This window comes from Helianthus annuus, chromosome 14, assembly GCF_002127325.2.
Source record: "Helianthus annuus cultivar XRQ/B chromosome 14, HanXRQr2.0-SUNRISE, whole genome shotgun sequence".
In the NCBI taxonomy this organism is placed as follows: domain Eukaryota; kingdom Viridiplantae; phylum Streptophyta; class Magnoliopsida; order Asterales; family Asteraceae; genus Helianthus; species Helianthus annuus.
This window is the reverse complement of record NC_035446.2, coordinates 153,892,773-153,916,399: the sequence shown is the minus strand read 5'-3', so window position 1 is coordinate 153,916,399 and position 23,627 is coordinate 153,892,773. Positions and strand designations below refer to the sequence as shown.

The following is a 23,627-nucleotide window of genomic DNA, read 5'->3' as shown; positions in this document are numbered from 1 at the left end:
AATATTTTTATTTCATTTAATCTCATTTATTCGGATAAAGTTGCTTTATATTACTTTTTAATTTTATAGTAAAAACGTAAAAAATTAATCAACCACGTTTTCAAAATTGTCCCGTATTTAATTAACCATTTTCGTATCTTTTTTATGTAACATATCCTAACAAAAAGCTCAATTTCATAGATATACGTTGAAAACTAATATCATGCCAAGATAAAAATTCTCAAAACAATGATATATGATGCAAGCGAAACATATGGTTATTTATTCACCACTTAAAAAAAGTCTCACTTACATACAACAAGCAACACCGACGAAGGTTTACATTATTTTCCACACACACAAATTAATCTAACAATGAGAATAGAGGTCACAAATTGAGTGCAACCCACAACTACAGTTTCATATCATACTGGATTCATTCAAATTTCAAAACAGAGCAACAACAAAACCATTAAGCTTAAGCTTCCCTGTAGTAGATTTCAGATTTCTTCATCCGATTCCTCCGATATGAACCACATAGAAAAAATGGATAAAATTAATCAAACCTAATAGCCATAAAATCAACAACTCTAGAAACAACCTAAGAAGACACCTTCATTTCAATTTCAATACCCTAAAATCACACCTAAACCCTAGCCTCACAAATCTTCCACACAAACAGCATGCATATTTATATATAGATATATGTATCGACAGCAAGTAATACCGGTTAACGAACAATTCAGCGGTTATCATCATCTTTGTTGTTCGAAGATTGTGGCGGAGGACCGGAAAGTGACGCAAGCAAATTCAAATGTCCATGAGTTATCGGCAGATAATTCCCAACCCTAGCCGCCGACGCTTCTCCCATTGGCTGCTGCTGTATAAACCTTCCCTGTGACGTCATCACATTCGACGGAGACACTACCGTCTCCGGCATCGGCGCCGCCGCAAAGCTCCACACCTGTCCGTAATCAGGTCTCCCTGGCAGCGCCCAAAATCCTCCGCCTCCGCCGCCGGAAACAGATATGTTATGACTGTTATCTTCCTTTCCTCCGCCATCGAGTCCGTCGTCTTCCGGCCGGAGCCGTTTCCCGAGGATAAACGGCGCCGGAGAGATTAGATGCTGGTGGTGCTGCGACGGTGATTTTTGATCAAGCGAAACGGAGAGCGACGAATTAGCGTTTGAATTCCGAACCGCAACGGAAACGGTGGAGAAGCTAGCCGGAGTGGTTCCGGTGCCGGTGGCGGCGATAATCGAGGGCTCGGCTTGACGGAGGAGCCACTCGATTGTTTGACCGTCGGACTTGTGGCCGAGCTCACGAGTGAGCTGGAAAACCCTAGCGGCGCAGATGATCGGCATGCGGATGCGACGGCCGCGGCCGTCGACTTTGCTGTGGCGGTCTTTTGCGGGAGGTTTTTTGACGGATAAAACGCCGTTACCTTGAGGCAGTTGCTGTTGATTGTTGATGATGGAGGCGTTGGGGACGCCGTTGGTGGTGGCTTCTGATGATGACATGGTGTGAGTGAGTGGAGGAGATAAGGGTTTTAGGGTGAAATGAGATGTGAAGAGGAGGAGGCGGAAAGCAGAGCTCTAATCATTGAGGCAGGAGCTGGTGGAAACAGGAGGGCACATGGGTGGGTGGGCCATACCTCAGCAATTATACTCACGCGCCGCCTTTCACTCGCCCAACCCACTTCTATCTTTGGTAAACTATGGTACACAAGGTTTAACCATCTCATACTCGGTAAAAATTCGGTTGGTGGCAGTTTAATTTCTGAAGGCACTTAACCACTACGTGTAGTGATGGTATAATGGAATGAAATATTAAATGGTAATTGAGTGTGATAATTTAATAAGTGCTCCTAATGTCCTTATGGTTTTGACACATGCTATAACAATAAAAAAATAAAGTGGATGGAAACAACTAAAATTCGGTAAGGTTCGGTTCGTTACAATATTTGTACATATATTGTATTTGAAAGTATATATTTCCACCACCGCTGACCACCCTCCGCCAGCAACCACCGCTCACCACATCCCACCACCGTCAACCACCGCCGCCACCTTCACCGACCACCACCGCCTCCGCCACCCCCGACTGCCACCGCCGCTTCCCGCCAACCACCACCACCCCTCGCCATTAACCACCACAACCGCCACCACCCTTCGCTAATGACCACCGTCGCCACTACCCAGTGTCGCCACTCATCGTCGATTTTGTTCCTTCGTCTTTTCCTGGCTACCAAACAAAATAAGGTAATGATTCATTGAATTATTACATGGTAACCAAAAACAACTATGGAATGGTAATGATCCATTTCATTCCGTAATTAATTCCATTACCTCGTCTATTCTATTTACTCGTTCATTTTATTACCCCGCACCAAAAAACCCAAAAACTTACCTGTGAAAAATCATAATAAAAAACATTATTAACTAATTCCAATTTCTATTTATTTATTTATTTATTTATTGATGAAATTGGTTATATTTTTGCCATAAATATTTTAAAAACTAACATTTCAGCTCTAAATAAAAACTCCTGTGGTTAAGCAACAAAAAGAGCTTCAAATGAAAATGTTTACTAAATTGAAGGATTTTAACGAGTTTTATAGGTTTTTCCATTGTGAAACTAAAAATATTGTTACATGATAAAAGGACTCTAAAAATTAAGAATATTCAGCGAAAATCATTTGTATACATGAATGCTATATTCACAGGCATTTAATATCGAAGAAAACAACTGGCATTCATATAAATGTGATGCAACCATCACTAGTGATCTAGTGGAACGAGTATTTGAGTTCCATCTATGAGGGTTCGGGTGAGTTTTTCTCTCCAGATCTCAAGTTCGAGTCTGGATAATACTAGTTTCTCATTGAGAGGTTTAAATTAGGAATCTATTATGCGAGTGGGCTCTCTAACGCAGACCCGATTAAGACAACGTATGCTAGACCTCTCGATATTCACGAATAATTCACAGCTTTCACAAAATAAATAAATAAATAAATAAATAAATGTGATGAATTTAGGGATTAAATAGTTGCAGTTGTATTTAATGCATTTCTTCAATGATTTTTAAGATTTCTGTAAAGTTTTGAAGGCATTAACAAAATCTTTTCTTAGTTTTTTTTTTTTTTTTGAACGAAAAGGAACAATGTGTCAACTATCGTGACACCGGACGCTATGACTAAGGCCGACTACTCAACCGCCGCCAGCCCCTTGGCTCTCCTCTCCTAGATGCGCGAAAACCTGACATCCATCCGCCCGAAGACACGACAGTGGAATAAGCAGTAAAAAGACAAAAATACCCCTAACTTAACAAAATAAACAAATGAAGTTAGCGAATTGGATGAAACTGGCAACAAAACGCAAACCTGAAGGGTCCAGCTGCAAGCTATATCGAATACCGGTACTGTATGATACTGTTCTGAACCGACACCGACTGAACAACATCAGTACATTTACTCATTATTTTGGTTTTCGGTTTCGATATGAGTCAGTTTCGGTATTTTTCTTTTACTTTCGTAAACTATACCGAGTACCGGTAGTGTACCTATATTGTTCCGAGCCAAACCAATACCGATCGAACAACATTAATAACAAAACTGTACTGAAATGAACCGAATTCTGCTTCAATCGCCCGGTACTGACCGAACAACATTCTGATTTTGACCACTAAAATTTTGTCATCAATGGTGGAAAGTCCTTTGTACGTTTTATATGAAAATTTCATTTGTTTATTTGACTATTTTCATCAAAAAGGTATATCTCTCCTCTATGCGAAACTGTTGTTTGACGGGTATCCGGAGAAAGATGTTGTTTGTTGAAACTTGATGATTGATGCGTATGCGAAAGCGGGTGAGATGGAGCTTGCACGCCTAGTGTTTGATGAAATGTCGTGTAGAGATGTGGTTTCTTGGAATAGTGTGATTAATGGGTATGGGGTTGTTGGGAGTCTCGATGAAGCTAAGAAGTTGTTTGATCAAATGCCTGAGAGAAATGTGGTATCCTGGAATTCTATGTTAGCTGAGTATGTGAAATGTGGGTGAGTAGAGGATGCTGTTAAAATGTTTCGAGACATGCCTCGTAGAGATGTGGTTTCGTGGAATGCGATGCTTGCGTGTTATGCGCAAAATGGGAAATCAAATGAGGCACTTGCGTTGTTTGATGAAATTAAGGTTGCAGGAGTAAGGGCAAACGAGGCTACAATTGTTAGTGTATTGTCTGAGATTGGTCAGTTAGGTGGTTTAGATCAAGGGCTACAGTTGCATATCTGTACATCAATGAAAACGGCATTACAATCAATCCAATTGTTGCTACTGCTTTGATAGATATGTATGTCAAATGCGGTAACGCTGTAGAAGCTTTAGACGTATTCAATTCCATGCAAACCAAAGACATTCTCGCTTCTGTTATTGATGGGAATTTAGGGTTTATTGTGCTTTAGGGATGCACACAGCTGGGAGTTATAAGGAAGGAGATTGCCATTGTTGTTCGGACGTTTATCTCCTCCCGCAGTTTTTTTGTATTTTTGTATATCTTAGCAATGGCAATCAACCCTGGTCACTGTGGTTTTATAGTTTCCTTTCTATACCTTTTCGTGCTTTGTTTTTGAGTCAGTTGAGTCAGATCATGTTTGGTTTGAAGGGGAAGTTTTATGTTATGATTGTTAAAGGATGTGGTGTGAGGAGACATAAGTCTGGGATTGGTGAGAAAGTTTGGTGTAGTTATGAATATATTGAAAGGTTGGTTAATCTGTATGAGGTTGCTGTTTTGTGGTTTTTAGGTGGTTTAAAGGATAAAGGATGTTTAAATAGATTTGGAGTGGATTGCTCTAGAGATACTGAGGTAGTGCTGGATGGAAACAGAAAATTGTGGGAAGAAGGGTTGGCAGGTATATGGATTATTTGGTTCTGGCTTGGATTATATGGATGGATATGGCTTTCTGGTGTCATTCATAAGCTGTTATTTGTTCTGATTTTTAGAAAGTCGAGATGGGTCTCATTATGGGATATTTAGGGTGGTAAACAGTGGATGGGAAGAGGTTGTGTTTTGTGGGGACAGAAGTTTGGGGTTATTGAGGAATTATGGGATAGATATGGAATTGCTAAACGGCAAAATAATAAGGGAAGTGGGGCTGTTGTTAGTTTGCATATGAATGGTTTATGGTTCAGAAGTGTACTGGGTTAGGTTGGGTTGTGAGAGATTACAAAATGGTGATTGTTAATAATGAGAAGGATAGTGTAACACCTCGAAATTTTGGGTCCAATAATATGTTGACACGTGTCATTTGTTACACTGGCATCTGATATTAAATAAAGGACTAAAGTTGACAAACCTTGAAAGTATGTAAATTCGAGGGTTATGAATGTCAAACAAGGGTAAATATACTGTATAGTAACCCTAAACGATGCTCGTACCTTCAAACGAATAAATCATGGATCGTACGGGAGCGAACCGCGGAAGAAAGTGAGAGATTACAAGCTACAGGGGTTAACCGTGTCAACATGTTTATTTATACCTCTGAGTGACCCTTTGACGTACCCGAGGCTTTGTAACAGTTAAATACGCTCACTAGACTGTACTGTACAAATTCCGCGAAGTTCCGTTTTAAAACGAGAAAGTTATGATCAAATTCGTACGAGAAGGGCTAAAAGCGTCAACACTGAAAGTTAAGGCTTTCCAAATAATTAATAATCTAACCGGGGACTTAACAATGCGGGTAAATAACACAAGGCCCTTAGTTGTAAATAATCAAGGGCCAAATCGCAAAGTTACCCCTTCAAAACCCGAAAGGTCAAGTTAATAATTACTAAAGATTTCATTATTAATTACTAAAGATTTTGTTATTTATTACCAAGATTTAGTCATGATTATAAAAGATTCAAAAATCTTGAAAAATAAATCTAACGCGGGCCGCGTAAAGATTGCGCATAAGTTAACGCGGGCCGTGAGCCTTCTGCAATTACGCGTTCTGTTATGAGAACTCAGGCGACCCGCGTACAAGAGGCATAAAAACTTTCACGCGGGCCGCGTCAGGCGCCCAGATTCAGAAACATGCTTAACTTGGCTGTTCAGCCTTCTAAACGCCATGAGATGCATTTAAACCCTTCCAATTGGCCCCTAAACAACCCCTAAGCATTAGGAACACATGTTGGAAGGTTGTGGATAGTTGGGGGACTTGTGTGTCAAAAAGTTGTGGTGAAAACTACTATAAAAGGCCATATTAAGTTCACAAATGAATCACAACTCAAAACACATCTCCTGATCATTCCTAGAGCTCTCAAGCTGTTCTTCTAACTTCCTAAGTCGTGCATAAGCTTCTGTAAGTTGCCTAACCCTTTTGTGGTTTAGTTTTTCCATAGTTTTACCCAAAAGTCAATCCGTCGTAACTAACGATTGACTTTGCGATAAATCATCAATGGTCCAGTAAATTGTCGAATCAAAAATAGTTATGTGTCGATATTTATGTGGGTAATAAACTCTCAAAAGGGTTCCCCCTGATCACCACTCTAACTAGTTCGAATTTCGAGTCAAACGTGCGCCTAAAAAGTCAACAGAAAGCCATTTTACAATTTTGTACATAACCTGTAATATAAATGCTATGAAACCTGTTTTGATGATCATAAAACATGATAATAAGTATAGGAACAAGTCTAAACTCGTTTGATCCGACCATTTACGATATTGACCCGGTTCGGAACCGAAAGTCGCAAAAGTTTGACTTTTGCATTGACTTCAGTTCTGACCCGTTAAAGATCGATTTAGTCATGCCTTAGGACTCTCTTAGGACCAGGTTACATGATGGTATAAACCTCTGTGACCGGTTCGTTGTTTGTCGAGTCTTTTACGCATTTCCGTTAATTACTTAAAAGTTGACCGTAACGCCCTTTATAAATTTAAACGAGATTTTCAGACATGTGAATGGATCATGACCTTGGTTACTGAATTCTAAGCATGTCCCTAAAATTTCATGTCAATCCGAGGTCCAGAATAAGAGTTATGCCAATTAGCGCAATTTGCGAAACTTTAGTAATTAAATAGCGCAATTAGCATAACGCCTATCTAAACCCGGATTTCGACACCAAACCTTTTACTCACTGTTATAAAATAATATTTTGGGAATTTTAAAGATTTTTAATTATTTTTACCTTGCTCATAACCTGCGGTTATGGCTACGGTTCGGTAAATACCGAATATGCCCTTTTCGGCCAAAACTTGAGTTCTACAAGGTCTTTTGACCCGATTCCAGTTGCTACTGATTTTAAATAATAAATAAAGCATTTTAGACTTTATAAACTGTTCGGGAAACTCAGATTTCCTGTAGAAATCGAAAAGCTCTTTAAAAAGTCTTTAAAACGACCGAAAAACCCCTACGGGGCATAATATTAACTTGAACTCGTTACGGGCATCACGGAAGGTATCCTACTGATACCACAACCTCTTTAAGGCATATTAACTTAGGAAACAAGCGTAGGACTCTCACGGTTACCCGTTGCGCCTATTGCGCGCACGATTCGGCTTATGTAACTAGTTTACATAAATTAGCCGATACGGGTCAAACTATATTATTTTGACCCCAAAATCCAGAGTGTGAACCTTAAGGCCATATGAAACAAGTCTCTGAACTCGTTGGGTCGGAATCACACTCCATTCTCGGTTTTCGCCTTTTCGCGCGATTAAACCGTATTTATGTTTTGAAACCAACCGGTCTAAGCTACGGCTAATATAAAGACCCGTTAGGATTCTAATAGGTTATTTAAAACCTTCGTTCCAGAATAGGAGCCCCAGTAAAAGATATCTTTGATTTAATCCAATAAGGACTGTACTTGCAAAGGTAAATACTTTTAACTTATTTTTCCCTTATACGGGCTTGGGATACGGTATAATATTTACCGCTTGATTGAGCATCATATCTTCCATCGCTTAGGTGGTTAATTGAATAATGTGATCGGCTCATTTAAACAGTCTTGTTACTTAAAAGCCTTTGGGGGGTTAATGACCATGTCCCGGATATCCTTGGCATCATTCGAAGTAATGGCCACGACCTCGACATCCCGGTGTAGGCGTACACCCGGTATATTATGTCGATATTATTATTAAAAGACGTAGCCGTTGGTTTACCCACCACGGTTTTACGCAATGTGGCGTGTCTATTGATCTTTAACCCGGACAGGATCCGGGCTACTGAACGCATAGAAGGAACATGTAATTCGTGCACAAGATCATAATTTTAAATGATTTTCCCAAGTTATGAAAGAGTTTGTGCCTTGTGCATTCAAATCAATTTTAATAAACATTTTTCAAAATGTGTCGGTTGAATGTATTTACCAGTGTAAACTGACGTATTTTCCCAAAAAGATTAAGTGCAGGTACTATACGTAATCGGCTGGTAATAGCTCCCTAGCATCACGAAAAGTCTCGCAAGCTTGATGCTGTATCTGATTGAACAATACTTTATTATTATTTTGATCCCCTGTGGATACATTCGACTTTTGTAATACGTTTGATATTACAATCAAAGGTTGAAGTATATATTTATCTTTAAGCTTCCGCTGTGCATTCATATAATTGTGTGGTTTGACTATATTGTTGCCAACTACGTCACGGTAATCCCCCACCGGGCTCACCGGTGATACGCGTGGAAATCGGGGTGTGACAGATAGAGTGATGTTGAGAGTCAAAATTATAATAATGGATATTGTTGTTAAAGTAGGATGGTTTGGGGTTGAAGAATGGGGGAAAATTTAGAAGCATTAAGGAAATTAAGGATAGTTGTTTTGGTTATTATGAAAGAGAAGATGTTGTTTGGTACTATTTGTTTAAGGTGTATGGATGTAGTAGTTTTCAGAATTTAAAGATGAGGGGTACGAATTACTGGTGGCAATGGGTTATTTGCTATTGTTTGTTGGTTGGTTGCAAGAGTGGATGGACTGATGTTATATAAGAAGAGTTATAATGGATGGGAGATCTATGGAAGTAGAGGGTTGGAAGATTGCTAAAAGGCTTAATATTTTGAAGATTGAAGCTGCAGCTAAGGATGAGAAGTGGATAGCTATGGAAAGTATGAGGATTATGAGAAGTTGCTGGATAGTTTTTGTTTTTCTGTTTTAAGTTACTGTGTTTTTGTTTTGTGTCTTTTGTTGGGGTGTATTGGTGGGATATTTGCGAGTCTTTTTGTTGGACTGTTTAGGTTTGGATGAAGGGCCGGGTTTTTTTACCCATTTTGTTAGGTCCCTTTCCTTTTTAGGTGAACATAGTTTTATTTTTAATAAAAATTTTACCGGGGGTTTCATCCTCCTTAACAAAAAAAAAAGACATTCTCGCTTGGAATACAATGCTATCATGCTAATAGGCATGGGAATGCATGGGCATGCTAATGATGCTCAACTATTCAAACAAATGCAGCTTAAAGGAATCGTACCCAATGACGTGACTTTTGTTGCTATGTTTGGTGCTTTTCGTCATGCAAGAATGACAGAAGAGGGCCGGAAGCTATTGTCGTCAATGAAGAGTGTTTATGGCGTTGAACCCAAAATCGAGCATTATAGTTGTGTTATTGCCCTGCTTTCTCGAGCTGGAAGATTAGAAGAGGCCTTGAATCTCATAAAGAATATGCCTATTGAGCCCAATGAGTCTGCATATGGTGCTTTGCTTGGAGGTTGCAAGATTTATGGTGATGCCAAGGTGGCACAGTCCGTGGGAATACAACTTCTTGATTTAGAACCGCCACATAGTGGCCGGTATGAAACTCTTACTTAGTTACTTTTATAATCAACCTACAAAATCATATGTTTGAATTTATATTTCATTAGAGTAAAATGCGATTTTCGTCCCTAAGGTTTGGCCAGTTTTGTGACTTTCGTCCAAATGTTTGTTTTTTTGCATCTGAATCCAAAAGGTTTGAAATCTTGCCATTATCCAGCTCGTTAACTCTATCCATATTTCTCCGTTAGGTCATGGGTATTTCCATCTTTTTTGCTAACTTAAAGGGCAATTCGGTCTTTTTCACTTCATGTAAAAAGACTGAATATCCCTGAAAAAGACCGAATTGCCCTTTAAGTTAAAAAAAAGATAAAAATATCCGACTTAATGGAGAAAAATAGATGGAGTTACGAGCCGGATAAAAATGGCAAGATTTCAAACCTTTTGGATCCAGATGCAAAAAATCAAACCTTTGGATGAAAGTTGCAAAACAGGCCAAACCTCAGGGACGAAAATGGCATTTTACTCATTTCATTATATTTGATTAAATCTTTCAGCTACATAGATCTTTCAAACATATATGCCGGATCAAAACGTTGGGATGATGCAAGAACAACACGGAAGCTTATGCAAGACAATGGTGTAGCCAAAATGCCAGGTGTAACATCCGTCAAATATCCTAAGTTTAATTCGTTATAAATATGGATGTTAATCGGTTAATTAATTAAATTAATTAATTTTACACTTTAAAAGTGTTATTCTTTTATTTTATAAAGAATCTAGTTAGTTCCGCTAGATTTCAAGTTAGTTTAAGCTTATTAGAGTTAACACAGTTAATTAATCAGGTTAGTTCAGTTAAGTATTGTGAAGGGGGCTGGGTTGTAATTATTGAAAACTTAAAAAAAAAACAACTTAAAAAAAAAACGTGAAGCGCGGGACTCGAACCCGGGTTACGGCCTGAGATCGGTTATCTATGGCTAATTTAATACATATCAACATCTTATGATTGAAACCTTTGCATAATTACCGCCAAACACCGAAACGTAACAGTTGCAGGTCAAATTACAACCGCCGCTGATTTACCGGGTTTTAATCATTCCTCTGATTAATTCTTCATGTCCGTTTTGCAAAAACCAATCAAGAAATTAAAACTCTAATCATGGCTCGAACATTTACTAAACCACCTATATATATAATTCCGTTTCGTTGCACATCTCGCACATGTCAACACCCTTTCACTCTCTCTGATTCGATAACCAACCACCGGAGTTCGGAGTTCGTCGGAGCATCGCCGGAGAAAACCAAACGTTACCGGAGGATACAGAGATTTACAGAAGCCGCTTCGTCTTGTTTCGAAGTTCGCCGTAAAATCGGAGAAGAAAGCTTTCGCTAGAGTAACCGAGCATCGTCGGAAACGTCACCCACTACAGTCGGTATAATCCTCTTCCCAGCTCATGATTTGTTCTATCTCTCTTTCTCTCTTAAACATAAAGATTTTATTCATGCACTTAAAACATTGGAACTTTTGATTGAAATACATACAGACTACTGTTCGTATGGTTCCTTTCTTTTAAGGAAAAGAAGGCTGATAACTTAATTATGAATAAAAATCGAAGTCAAATAAAACACATGTGGTAGCTTGGCTCAATTGGTAAAACTGATGAAGGATTCAGAAAGGGTCGCGGGTTCGAAACCCGGCTCCGACAAATTCCCTGCATATTAATTTTTGGGAATTCTTTATGATAAATTCTTTTTATTTAAAACCTCCAATTCACTGATTAATTAAGAGCTTTAATTTGTAATTCCTTCCCTTTTATAACTTAACTTTTAAACTTAATGATACCATAAATAAGTAACAATTTGTTATTTTTCTTTTATAACACTAATATGTAAAGATAGGAAAGGATAATAACTAAATAATTAAATTGTAAACCATATAAATATTAAGAATTATATTTAACCTATAAATATTAATAAGATCATCGTGTGGCATTTTTCATATCTAGGGTAATCACTTCCGTTCATTTGAAATCCTCTCTCCAATCTTTACCCGTACGTTCTTACAAGAAATTGCAACGCAATCAATGTGAGTATACTCGAATTCCCCTTTTTATGTTTACCACTTTTTGGGGTGTAACATGTTTACTTACCAAAACTTACACATGAACATTTTACTTAATTGCACAAACGTTCCTATAACATGCTTGTATACGTGATTGCTTGATACTTTAAACTTGGGTTGAGGACATCTTGTGTTAGACTTATCATTAACTTCGTACGAGCCTATCCGTGACATATATAGCGCTATAGGATTAACGCACCGCCCGTAGACTTGTGGTTATGTCATGAGCATATTGCGTTTCATCATTGGTTTGATATGTTAGACACATGCCGACTTTAATGTTTATCTTGAATCACATGCTTGCTATGAGGAATCGTTTAAACTTATCTTTTATGCTATGTACGTATCAAACTTGTATACTCGCCTTTGCTTTTGCATTGAACTTTATTTTAAACATGTTACAGGTTGAAGATGATGATTGCTATGAAATGAAGTAGCGATGATACCTAGAAACACATTTAGACGTGCTAGGTTTAATATGTTTTAATGTTTTTTATGTTTGAACATGTCGTATTTGGATTTTATGTAATGTTGACAATTTGAAATTTATGAAATGAAATGGGTTTATTTAAATATTGTCACAATTAGTGTTATGAAGTCTCTTGCAATCTTGTTTTCGTCTCATCCCGATGTTTCCGCCATCGGTTGGGGTGTGACACCAGGAGTAAGTGTAATAGAGTTGAAGAAGATATTGCGGCTGGGGATCGGCCAAACATCAAATAGTCAAATCAAATCTTATGTTGGTATGAGATTTTAATGCATTTGAAGAACATAATTGGATGTTAACCAGATACATATGAATCTTTGTTGGATATAGAAGAAAAGACTAGAGAGAGATAAAATTATATATGCAATAGGCAAGCATAGTTGATGGATCTCATAAAGCATTGTTTAAATCTGATAGGAATCATATTCTAGTTCTAGTCTAAATTGTCATTGTCTATTGTTAGAGGGGGTTAAGTGCAATTTACTTTTCTATAAATAAGTGTCAATAACGCAAAGGGAGGGAGGAGGAATATTAGTGAGATCATTTGGCTCTTTTACTATGCATTGAGAAGGGCATGGCCCTGGGGAACTTCGGTGGTTAGTTATAGAGTCTGTATCATCTTCTTCAATATATTGTGTTTTTTCCCAATCTCAGTTGAATCGTTAGTAATCAGAATCAAAACCCTAACATTGGTCTGACCTGCTACTTCTGCTCTACCACCGCTCGATCACCAATTCAATCAGATCTATCATTTCAATTGATTCACTGATTCAAGCGGATTTATCTAGGGTTTCAATCGATTACATCTCTATTTGAGATCTATCTTCAATTTTCAGATCTGTGTCACATTCGGCTCTCAGATCCAATTCAATTTCAGATCTGCTCGACCTGCCTCACCTCTGCTCTCCTTTTGATTTCAATTTCCAGATCTGATTTCTTCAACTGGTGTTCTTCCAAAATTCCGATTCAATCATGGTGAATCAAACCTCGCGATTTGATGCTCAGGATCAGAATTCTCGATTAGATGCTCATGAACAACAAATTCAACAATTGCAATCTGATGTTACAATGATAAAGGATTCTCTTCAGGAGCTACATGATGAACGGTCTGAATTCCAGAAGTTCGTTGTCAATTGGATGCACCATCAGGATTCGAGGTTTAATTCCAGATCGACTTCACATCTTCCAGCTTCGTCTTCTGATTCATCGCTTCAATGTGTAATCGCTGAATTGGAGGAGATAATCTCCAGATCTGAAGAACGCTGGTATGGCAAGGAACATCAATTTCAGGTCGGTCACTTAGACGAATCTGGACCTCCGATTTCTGATTCAGCTGCACTAATATATGTTGAAGGTACATCTCCAAGAACTTCTACAGAGTTTGATAGTAAAGCAAATGAAAAGATAATTGGTATAAATCATGATGAAAGTGGTGTTTTGGAAATTAACCATTCCGATGAGCATTTACATGAGGTTATTCATTCCTCAAAGTTTGATTTATGTGACATTCTAAAGGGATCAGGTTCACCTCCTGCTTATGGTGTGGATATGTCCAATCTAGGGTGGGCACCTACTCCTACTCTCATTTCCGGTTCCATCCGATTTGCGACTCCAGCGAGTAATCCCCAATTTGGTGTGTCCGCGCCCTCACCAATCCCTAATAATCACCCGGGTCAAGACCGAATTGGTAGTAAATTGTTTGATGTTCAAACCTTTGGGTGGAAACCGGGTTGGGAATTTGGTTGGCTCGACTATACCCGACCTCCTGTTTTTGCTTCGAAGCTGTTTGTTTTGGATGCGGATCCTAATCCACCTGACCCGTATACAAGCCTTAAATCAGATTTGTTATGGAAACTGTTTCATGGTTGGTGCAAGACTGTAAGTCAGGTTGCTACGGGTGTGGTTGGTTCTTATCATTTGTGGGTGGTGCATGGGCAGGGTCGACCACCTGAAGACGCAACCAAGACGATCTCCACATTAGATTTGAAGTTAGTTAGCCGATTCCAGTCTTGAGGACAAGATTGTTTTGAAGGGGGAAGTAATGATAGGAATCATATTCTAGTTTTAGTCTAAATTGTCATTGTCTATTGTTAGAGGGAGTTAAGTGCAATTTACTTTTCTATAAATAAGTGTCAATAACGCAAAGGGAGGGAGGAGGAATATTAGTGAGATCATTTGGCTCTTTGTTATGCATTGAGAAGGGCATGGCCTTGGGCCACTTCGGTGGTTAGTTATAGAGTATGTATCATCTTCTTCAATATATTGTGTTTTTTCCCAATCTCAGTTGAATCGTTAGTAATCAGAATCAAAACCCTAACAAAATCTCTGCACATTATGACAGCAAGACCTATGTCTGTGCAGTGGCACCCATCGGATAGAACTTGAACTCGAAACCGAACTGATGTGAAGTGGTTTCGCAATGAGGGGAAAGGGAGGACAAATGCGACGGATGGAAGCTGTGAGAGGGAAAGAGGGAGTGCATTCATCCGGGTTAGCGCCAATGTGACCTCAACCATAAGAGCATCCATTGGAGATGCTATCAAGGTCTAGGATATAGAGGGGATTGGAGAGAACTTAAGCCATTAAATGCAGGTGCAATGCAAAAGTGCAAAGTAATAGTATTATTGAGGTGGCTGTAGAAACGGATATTCATCTTTTGAGAAACAACTAGGTTATAACCCCGTTTATTACACGGGTTGAATAAATAAATTTTATATACTAAATAATAAAACAATATATCTTTAAAAACCTCATTTATTGCATGGGTTGAATAAATATAATTTTATATATTAAATAATAAAAAGATGTATCTATAAGAACCATATTGTACGGGTTGAATAAATGTAGTTTTATACACCAAATAAAAAAGTTATATCTTTAAAACCACGTGTATTACACGGGTTGAATAAATGTAATATTGTTTACCAAATAATAAAAAATATACATCTTTATAAATAAGCGCATTACACGGTTTGAATAAGTGTAATTTTCTGTACTAAATAATAAAAAAATATATCCTTAAAAAACCCCTTGTATTGTACGAATTCAATAAATCTAATTTTATTTATCAAATAATAAAAAGTTATATCTTAAAAAACCTCATGTATTACATGGATCGAGTAAATGTCATTTTGTATAGTGAAAATAAAAATATTTAATATATTAATACAAAGTTTGGTTTTTGTTGAAATTGGTATGTGTTTACAATTTTTTTTAAAATAACATATATATGTCGAATTTAAATATATATATATATATATAGGTAGAGGATCCTGTAAAAAGTGCTCAAAGTGTGAGAAGTGTAAGAAGTGTATTATAACACTATATATAATACTATATAACACCATATAAACACCGTATAACAATATGTAACAACATATAATACTATATAACACTATGTAACACTATATATCATTATATAACAAATATAACACTATACATCTATCATAGACATGTTATCAGACAACCTATAGTGTTATATTTGTTATATAATGATATATAGTGTTACATAGTGTTATATGGTATTATATGGTGTTATATATTGTTATACGGTGTTTATATGGTGTTATATAGTATTATATATAGTGTTATAATACACTTCTTACACTTCTCACACTTTAGGCCCTTTTTACACTATCCTTACCCTATATATATATATATATATATATATATATATATATATAGTATCACTCGAAATCACGGGCCTTATGTGAAAGTTCTCCCCGCACACCATAGCCGGCTATAGGTGTGTGGCTTGTTGTAAAATAGTACAAATAATAAAAATTATTGAATGTTGAAAATCCAAAGCGTTTGGTTAGCCTCTTAGTTCATAAAATATTGATTTTTTTTTTTAACTTTCGCAGCAAAGTGAATAATAGCGGAGATATGGTGTCCAATGAAATAAACGAATATCATTTAAAGATAGTTTTTGGTATACCAGAAAATCCATAATATATTAAACTAATTATATTTAGTAGAATAGATATCTATAATATAAGATATTAAACTAAAATAATAATTATCTATAAAAGATTAAACTAAAATAATAATTATCTATAAGAAGATGGGCTAATATGATGACAAATATCCCAAAAGTGGTTTCTTTTATTATATAGTATAGATATAGATATAGATTTATTTCATTTTAAGGGTTGATTTCTAATTTTAGATCCATTAAGAATAAATAAATTACATAAAAAGAATTTATTTAATAGACACCATTATACTTTTCTAAACCTATGGAGACTTTATTTTGTTTTGGTTATTTCATTTTAAAGTTAATTTCTAATTTAAGAAACCACATATTTGATAGACCTACATAAACACACTCATCATTCACTATTATACTTTTTTAAACCTATGAAGACTTTATTTTGTTTTGTTTAAAATTACAGTCATATAATCTATAAAAGATGTTATACACTTTTCTTTGTAATTTGTTCTCTTTTTACATTTTACTGTATTAATGTATCATTGTGTTCAAGCATCATCTATATAATTGGCACCTGATTACCAAATGTTATAAAACTAGTAGACAAAAACATCATTTTATTTCTTATTAACATGTTCATTTTTTTTTTAAATCAAGACACCTTCTAAGATGATTTCTGTTTAATACCAACCACAAACAGCCATCCAACCTCTAGACAAAAATGGTTGCCAGAGCCATATTTCTAAAAAAAAAAAAAAGTAGCCATTGGCACACATAAACCAGTAAAGAAGGTTTATTATAATGATGATAGAAGTGGTTCAATTCAGATTCAAATTACAGTTGCAAATATCCTGTAATGAGTAAGCAAGTTCATGTATTTACAATAGTGAATACCATTGTTGGATGTAGACTTTTCTTTACCTTTTTGCTTTGAATGCAATTGCTTTAAGCCCCAAATGCGTATGGAACGATCATCACTTGCGGATGCCAACATATGTGGGTTCACTGGATTCCAGCTAGTACAATTAACCGCCCCGGAATGACCCTCTAGTCTCTCAATCAGCTATCCTGATCCCCTATGCCATAGATAAACCTACAACCACGTTTCAACAATCGTACATCACTGTGTGTTCTGCAAATGATTTCTTGATAGTAAAATTCTTTCGAATTGTATTGATCAAAGTGACTTGAAATCGCAATATTTTGATGATGATCAATTCCAACAAACAAATCCAAAAAGTTTCCCAACTGTTTCAAAAATATCTTTAGTTGATACCGAAATCAAAAGATAACTTTTTAATAATACAGAGTAATTACCCATTTTCGTCCTTGAGGTTTGGCCAGTTTGCGACTTTCGTCCAAAGGTCTGTTTTTCCGATTTCAAAACTTTTGGATCCAGATGCGGAAAAACAAACCTTGACGAAAGTCGCAAACCTCAGGGACGAAAATGGCATTTTACTCTAAGACAAAATATACCTGACTGAGAATCTTCACTTCCACTAGCAATGAATGCTTGCTCAAGTCCACCAAAGCAAGCCCTAACAATAAACCGAGACCGTTTATGCCCCTTGTACTTTGTAACCAGTTGGATATGGTTCTCGATACTCCAAAGATGCAACTCTTCGTTCACGAGACTAACCAACCAAGTACTTATTGTCCCTCAACGAAACTATCATCTGCTCTTCTTCTATGCATCTTTCACTTCTTGATTCTCTATCAGTCAACAATATCCAACTGGTTTCCTTACACATTGAAATTATAAATTTCCCGTCACTCGTTATTTGCAAATCAGAGATCCTAATCGTTTTCTGACCCTTTAAACATTCCATCTCTTTTCCATCCATATCCCACATTATTAAGCTTTTATCGGTTAACCCCGAGAACACACATTTACCATCCGGAGACCAACTACACGAGACTAAACCGAGAAGGCCTTTTTCGTAAACACGAAGACATTAACATCCCAACGCCTAACGACTTCCTCTATGCCACAAGTCAAGATCTGATCATCTTCTGGGCTCCACGCGATGCTAGAAACGGGTTTTTGTTTTAGGGATACTTTACCATCCAAACCAACCTCCCAAATAATTGCGGAATTATCACTTGATGAAGACGCTAAGTATTTCCCGTTTTGAGAAAACTGCAAGTACCAGACTTCATCCTGGTTATCTGTAACATACGTAATTAAAATAAATCATTCCTCATAACATACAAAAGCATATTATTGTGCAATGTAACTAGGCCTGCAAATGAACCGAACGAACACGAACAGGGGTGTGTTCATGTTTGTTCATTTAACTTTATCCCAACACGAACATATAGTCGAACACATTTTTTTGAGCATGTTCGTGTTCGTTTAAAATCTAAACAAACAGTTCACGAACGTAAACGAACATAAAGAAACAAACTTAAATGAATAACTTAGCAAACAATAAACAACACAAATGAACATAATTGAAGAAACATAATTTACTAAACATAAAGCAATTTTTTTAAATCAGTGATTAATTACAATAAACTTCATTGAAAACCCCCTTTTTATTACTAGAAAGCCCAATTGCCAATTAGTTATATTTATATAAGTAGATAGAAAGTTCCTTTCATGTTTAATATTTATAACGAACGAACGAACATAAATGAACAAACAGAAACGAACGTTCACGTACATAAATGAATGAACAAAACATGTGTTCATGTTTGTTCATTTAATTAAATGAACAAATGTTCACGTACATAAACGAACTTTCCGCCAAACAAGTTCACGAACAGTTCATGAACGTCCGATTCATTTACAGGCCTAAATGTAACACAAAGATAGCCCTAACCTGAATTGTTTGTGAAGGAATCTGGTCTCTTCCACAATGATGATTAGTGAACAACGATGTTTCTCCAACATCAGAATTGTGAAACACACAAGCTTCTCGTTGCAAGTCAAGAGCTTGTTCGACTAACTGTGGTATCATCACCGTTGGAGGCAACAAATTTTGCAATTCTTCAAGTATCTCTGACTGAACGAGCCTTCGGTTTGTTGACCAGAAACTCCCGTGATCCTGAATTTAGGAGACAATATGAACAAAGAAAGCTCACGAACTCGGTTACTGTTAATCGAAAGAGGCGATATCTCAGTCCTCCATTTACTTTTCATGATCCAAAAGTTGAAAGAATTTCTGTTGTAATATTATAAAAGACGCTGATTTAACTATAGATTCATCCGTTATACCAATTTTGCGTAACGAAGTTAGACTTGCATCCCAATTTCCGTCAAGAATTTGTTGGATGAAAATACCGACAGCTGGCGAGTGAAAAGGTATTCAAGATTCTTCTTCAAGACACGCTCCGGTTTTACTGTATCCGAGAGAATATAATGTTTCGGCTATGATTCTAACGAATTCAGCCCATATATATTCACAAATAAGTCCCTAAAAGAAGTAATTCCAGAATTAAAAAAAAATAAAATAAAATAAGAGCATATAAAATACCATTTGACAAAAACTTTATTAAAGAGATGATAAACTTCCAATGGTGACAGAAGAAGACTTGAAAATCTCAAATCAACATGATGATTATAATTTATTATAACTAATTCCAAAAGAAAGCAAAGGTTACAACATGAAGACCACAAACAAGCTAATTTTTTTTCATAAAATCTTTACTTATCAAAATATCCCTTACTTAGACTTGACGTACCGAAAACATGTACATGAATAGGTAACTAAAAGCTTGAATGCATAATACCTTCAAGACCCTTCTGCCTCGAATACAGCTTTTAAAAACATAGAAAATAGAGCTAACTACATCATCCAACAATAAACATTACACAAACATACTCAAAACGAATGCAAAACAAGTTTCATAAACCATCCCATTAATTACACCATGTATGAATCTTTAATGTGACCGAAGTTGCAAGTGATAACGCTTTGTGATAAAACTCGACAGAGGTGAATAAAGCTACATAAGAACATCCCTTAACTCAAATTAAACAACAATGATAAACTAAAGGGACCTTTCTACATAAAGTTTCACAAGAGTTTCAACTCCAAAGATCTCAAAAACAATAATCCGATCCTTCGTATTTAAATAATATCAAATATCATCCAACTTACTGTAATTAATTCAACTTGATCTCCGAATCATCAATTCACAAACTTTGATCCCAAAAGAAATCAATCGAGCGTTTTTATGTAAAAATATTACACAAAATACAACAGATGGCAGATCTAGGGTTACAATCACAAGTTAGGTGCATTAGAAGAACACATATAATAAGAAATTGATAAAGATACATGTAACCAGAGTGGGGGTTTGATACCTAACGGCAAAAGAAGAAAACCCCTTTGTAATCGGTGCCGTCGTAGACCGGCGATGATGACGGTGAAGAAGAAGAATAATAATAACAAATGAATGATTTGGTTAAGAGAATAAGAGATTGGCGAACGGGTAGCTTCTTGATAATAAGACGAATGAAGAGGGGTATTTTGGGGAAAGTACTTTAAGCCTTTTAAGGTATGGGTGAAAAAAAAAACCCGGTATTTTTAGGGTTGTAAACGAATCAAACGTTCGGTGAAGAATTAGTAAAATGTTCAGTGGGAAGTTCGTTAGTGTTCGTTCCTTTGTTAAACAAATGCACACAAACAAGAAATTTTGTTTATTTAGTTAAATGAACAAACATGAACAAATGTCGCGCTCGTTCATTTATGTTCGTTAACATTCAGTAACGTATTCGTTTGTATTTAATAGCTCATTGGAGTTTTTAGTTTTTATAGTTTATTGAAATACTTCAAAATTCCATCAAGAAAATATTTAATAAGTGTCAGTGTATCATATTCTGTTCATGAACGTCTTGTGTTCGTTTATTTCCATTTTTTGTTTTTCTAAAAGGTTTTCTTTAAAATATGATTAATTTAACTATCATCATTAGCTTTCATACTTGCCAAGTTACATCACAACAGAAAGTAGACGGTCAACAAGTTGTGCCGTCACCCCTTTCTGAATTGCAAACCCTAATCTACTAAAGACAAAACCCTGCCCCCTTGGGGTTGAACATTAGTGTCCATGAACATTAGTTTGTGCTCATTGGTGTTCATCAACGTTCGTTTTTTGTTCGTTGCTTAAAATTAACAAACAAGCATGAACAAGTTCATTTCCTTAACAAACAAACACAAACATAAAATATCGTCCGGTAAGTGTTCATGAACAGTTCGTAAACACATAGTTTTTTATAACAATTTTTCATGCTCATTCGATTCGCTTGCAGCCCTAAGTATTTGGATATGTGATCGAATATGAGATTAGTTTAAGAGAATTTTATAGGTTTGTGATCGATGTGGTATCAAATGATACCTGTGATTACATGGACGCGTCAAATCAAATATGTTAAAATATTATGTAATTTTAAAAATATGATAAAGAGTATTTGAATAGGTTGGAAACTTGAAATTAATAACCCTTTTAGAATTGCTAGAAGTTAGTTGATTGATGTCGTAAGGTCAGTCAAAAATAAAGTTAAAAGTGTTATATTCACCTTTTACTAGTAAAGGGCAAGTAGGGTGTCGAATCCACGGGGAATCAGTGGAAAGTATGAAAGTTTGTTGCTTTAATTACCATCTACGTCTAAACTAATTGTTTTTTGCAGTTTTTAGAATGATTGTGAAAACAAAATAAATTAGATTTGTAAACAATTGTGAGAAGAGCGACCAATCTCGGGGTTTTCAGGTTATGCAGAAAATCGGTTTACTTAGTTACGACCAGTTGGAAATCACATAGACATGATTTGAAAACTTGTTTTGATAAATAATTAACGGACAATATATTTGATTGCAATGATCCACGATCGAAACCGAAAGATTGATGCAACTGAATAGTAACCTAGATAATTACCAATCCTAGATTTCATAAACATGAACAAGTTCAATGGTTAAAGGTTGAAGACAATGACAACTTAGAATTTAATCCCAGTTGTTGATGACAAAACCAAATAACTGATGAACAAGTATGCAAATGATAATCCAACAATGTTTAATCAAAAACAAATAAGAAATAAAGATAAACTAACCCAATGATTAGTCAAATCTCAATCCAAAAGTTTGTAAAACTAAATCAACCCGGTTCCTAACACAAACCCTAGTCCCGGAGATGATCACGGGTGGTTTAGCCGCTCATGTTCTTGATTTGATCTTCAATCTTGATGAGAAATTGCATGATTGATGATTGGATTGAGGTTGAGAACTCCAAAATTCGTTATTGGGAAGTGGAAACGGCTAGGGTTAATGATAATTTCGTTTGGGGAATGTTTGTGCTTAAATATGGTGGAAAAACAAGAAATTCACAAGTCAGATCTGGGTTCAGCGCCTAGTGCGCCAAAAACAACACCCAGTGCGCCAACTTGTAGTTTTCTTCTGTGGTGCACTGAAATCAGCACCTAGTGGTGCCGATTGCTACCGAACTTCCCGTTTTTCATATTTTGGCCTTCCAACTTGTGTGTATGCTTCAAATACTCCATAATGCTTCCCGAAAACCTTCCGTCAAGCTCCAAAAGCCATTCGTTATGCTCCGAGTACATGCAAATCAAAACCAACTCAAAGTAACCCGTTTTCATACACATAATCATGTAAAACCTCATAATTAAACACTTTAAAACATGACCTCACATCATTAGTTGAGTATTTGATACTTCAAGTTCGTTTTGAGATGAGTCCAAGATCTGTTTTTAGGTAATGGGCATTTTAACGCGTAAGTTTTAACCGTATAAGACTATAAAATGGTATACATGGTACCTTGAATTTGATGGGTAAGACGTAGAGTGCATCTGATTAAATGATGGGTAAGGCATAGAGTATTTGTTGAAATGATGAGTATAAGACCAGATATATGACATGGTTTTATAGCCAAACTAGCTTATAAACCTGTGTATTACACAGACTAAATATGAAAAAAAAACTTAGATTGAATAATATTCTAATTTATAAGTGTTACAAACCCATGTATTACACACGTAAAATAAAAAAAATGTAAATAATACTTCTATATAATCCTTATCACATAGTTAAAAAAGCGTAATAATATTGTAGTATAATTATTGAGTTTTCTCGATTAGTATTAATATAAAGATGGTTTAGTAAAAAAGATATAGTTATTGTATTTTTTATTTTACAATAATATTTAATAAATACATTGTATTTATCTAATAAAAATTAATTAAATAGTGCATCCTAATTTGGTTATTAACATATTTAAATTAAATTTATTTATTAGTAAGGATAACGATTAAAAAATATTATAAAATAAAATGCAAGTCTAAATTGTAAGGTTAAAGGAGCTCACCTGACAATAATTGGAATCCTATATTAATAGTTAAATTAAATTTGATATTTTATTTGTAACTTTACCATCTTTA

The 23,627-nt window shown here is 36.0% G+C and overlaps 2 protein-coding genes and 1 pseudogene across 2 annotated transcripts; 1 reads left to right on the top strand and 2 right to left on the bottom strand.

Moving 5' to 3' along the window:
* Nucleotides 1-236: 236 nt before the first annotated feature.
* LOC110904447 (transcription factor TCP7) lies at nt 237-1,778 on the bottom strand. Its single transcript, XM_022150294.2, has one exon. The coding sequence runs from the start codon at nt 1,496-1,498 to the stop codon at nt 722-724; it is 777 nt and encodes a 258-aa protein (XP_022005986.1). The 5' UTR covers nt 1,499-1,778; the 3' UTR covers nt 237-721.
* Nucleotides 1,779-8,944: 7,166 nt separating this feature from the next.
* On the top strand, nt 8,945-10,390 carry LOC110907614 (pentatricopeptide repeat-containing protein At5g43790). The gene is made up of 3 exons (XM_022152568.1): nt 8,945-9,050; nt 9,342-9,729; nt 10,249-10,390. Exons 1-3 carry the CDS (start codon nt 8,945-8,947, stop codon nt 10,388-10,390), a joined length of 636 nt encoding a protein of 211 aa, XP_022008260.1.
* Nucleotides 10,391-17,000: 6,610 nt separating this feature from the next.
* LOC110907615 lies at nt 17,001-22,853 on the bottom strand (annotated as a pseudogene).
* Nucleotides 22,854-23,627: the final 774 nt, after the last annotated feature.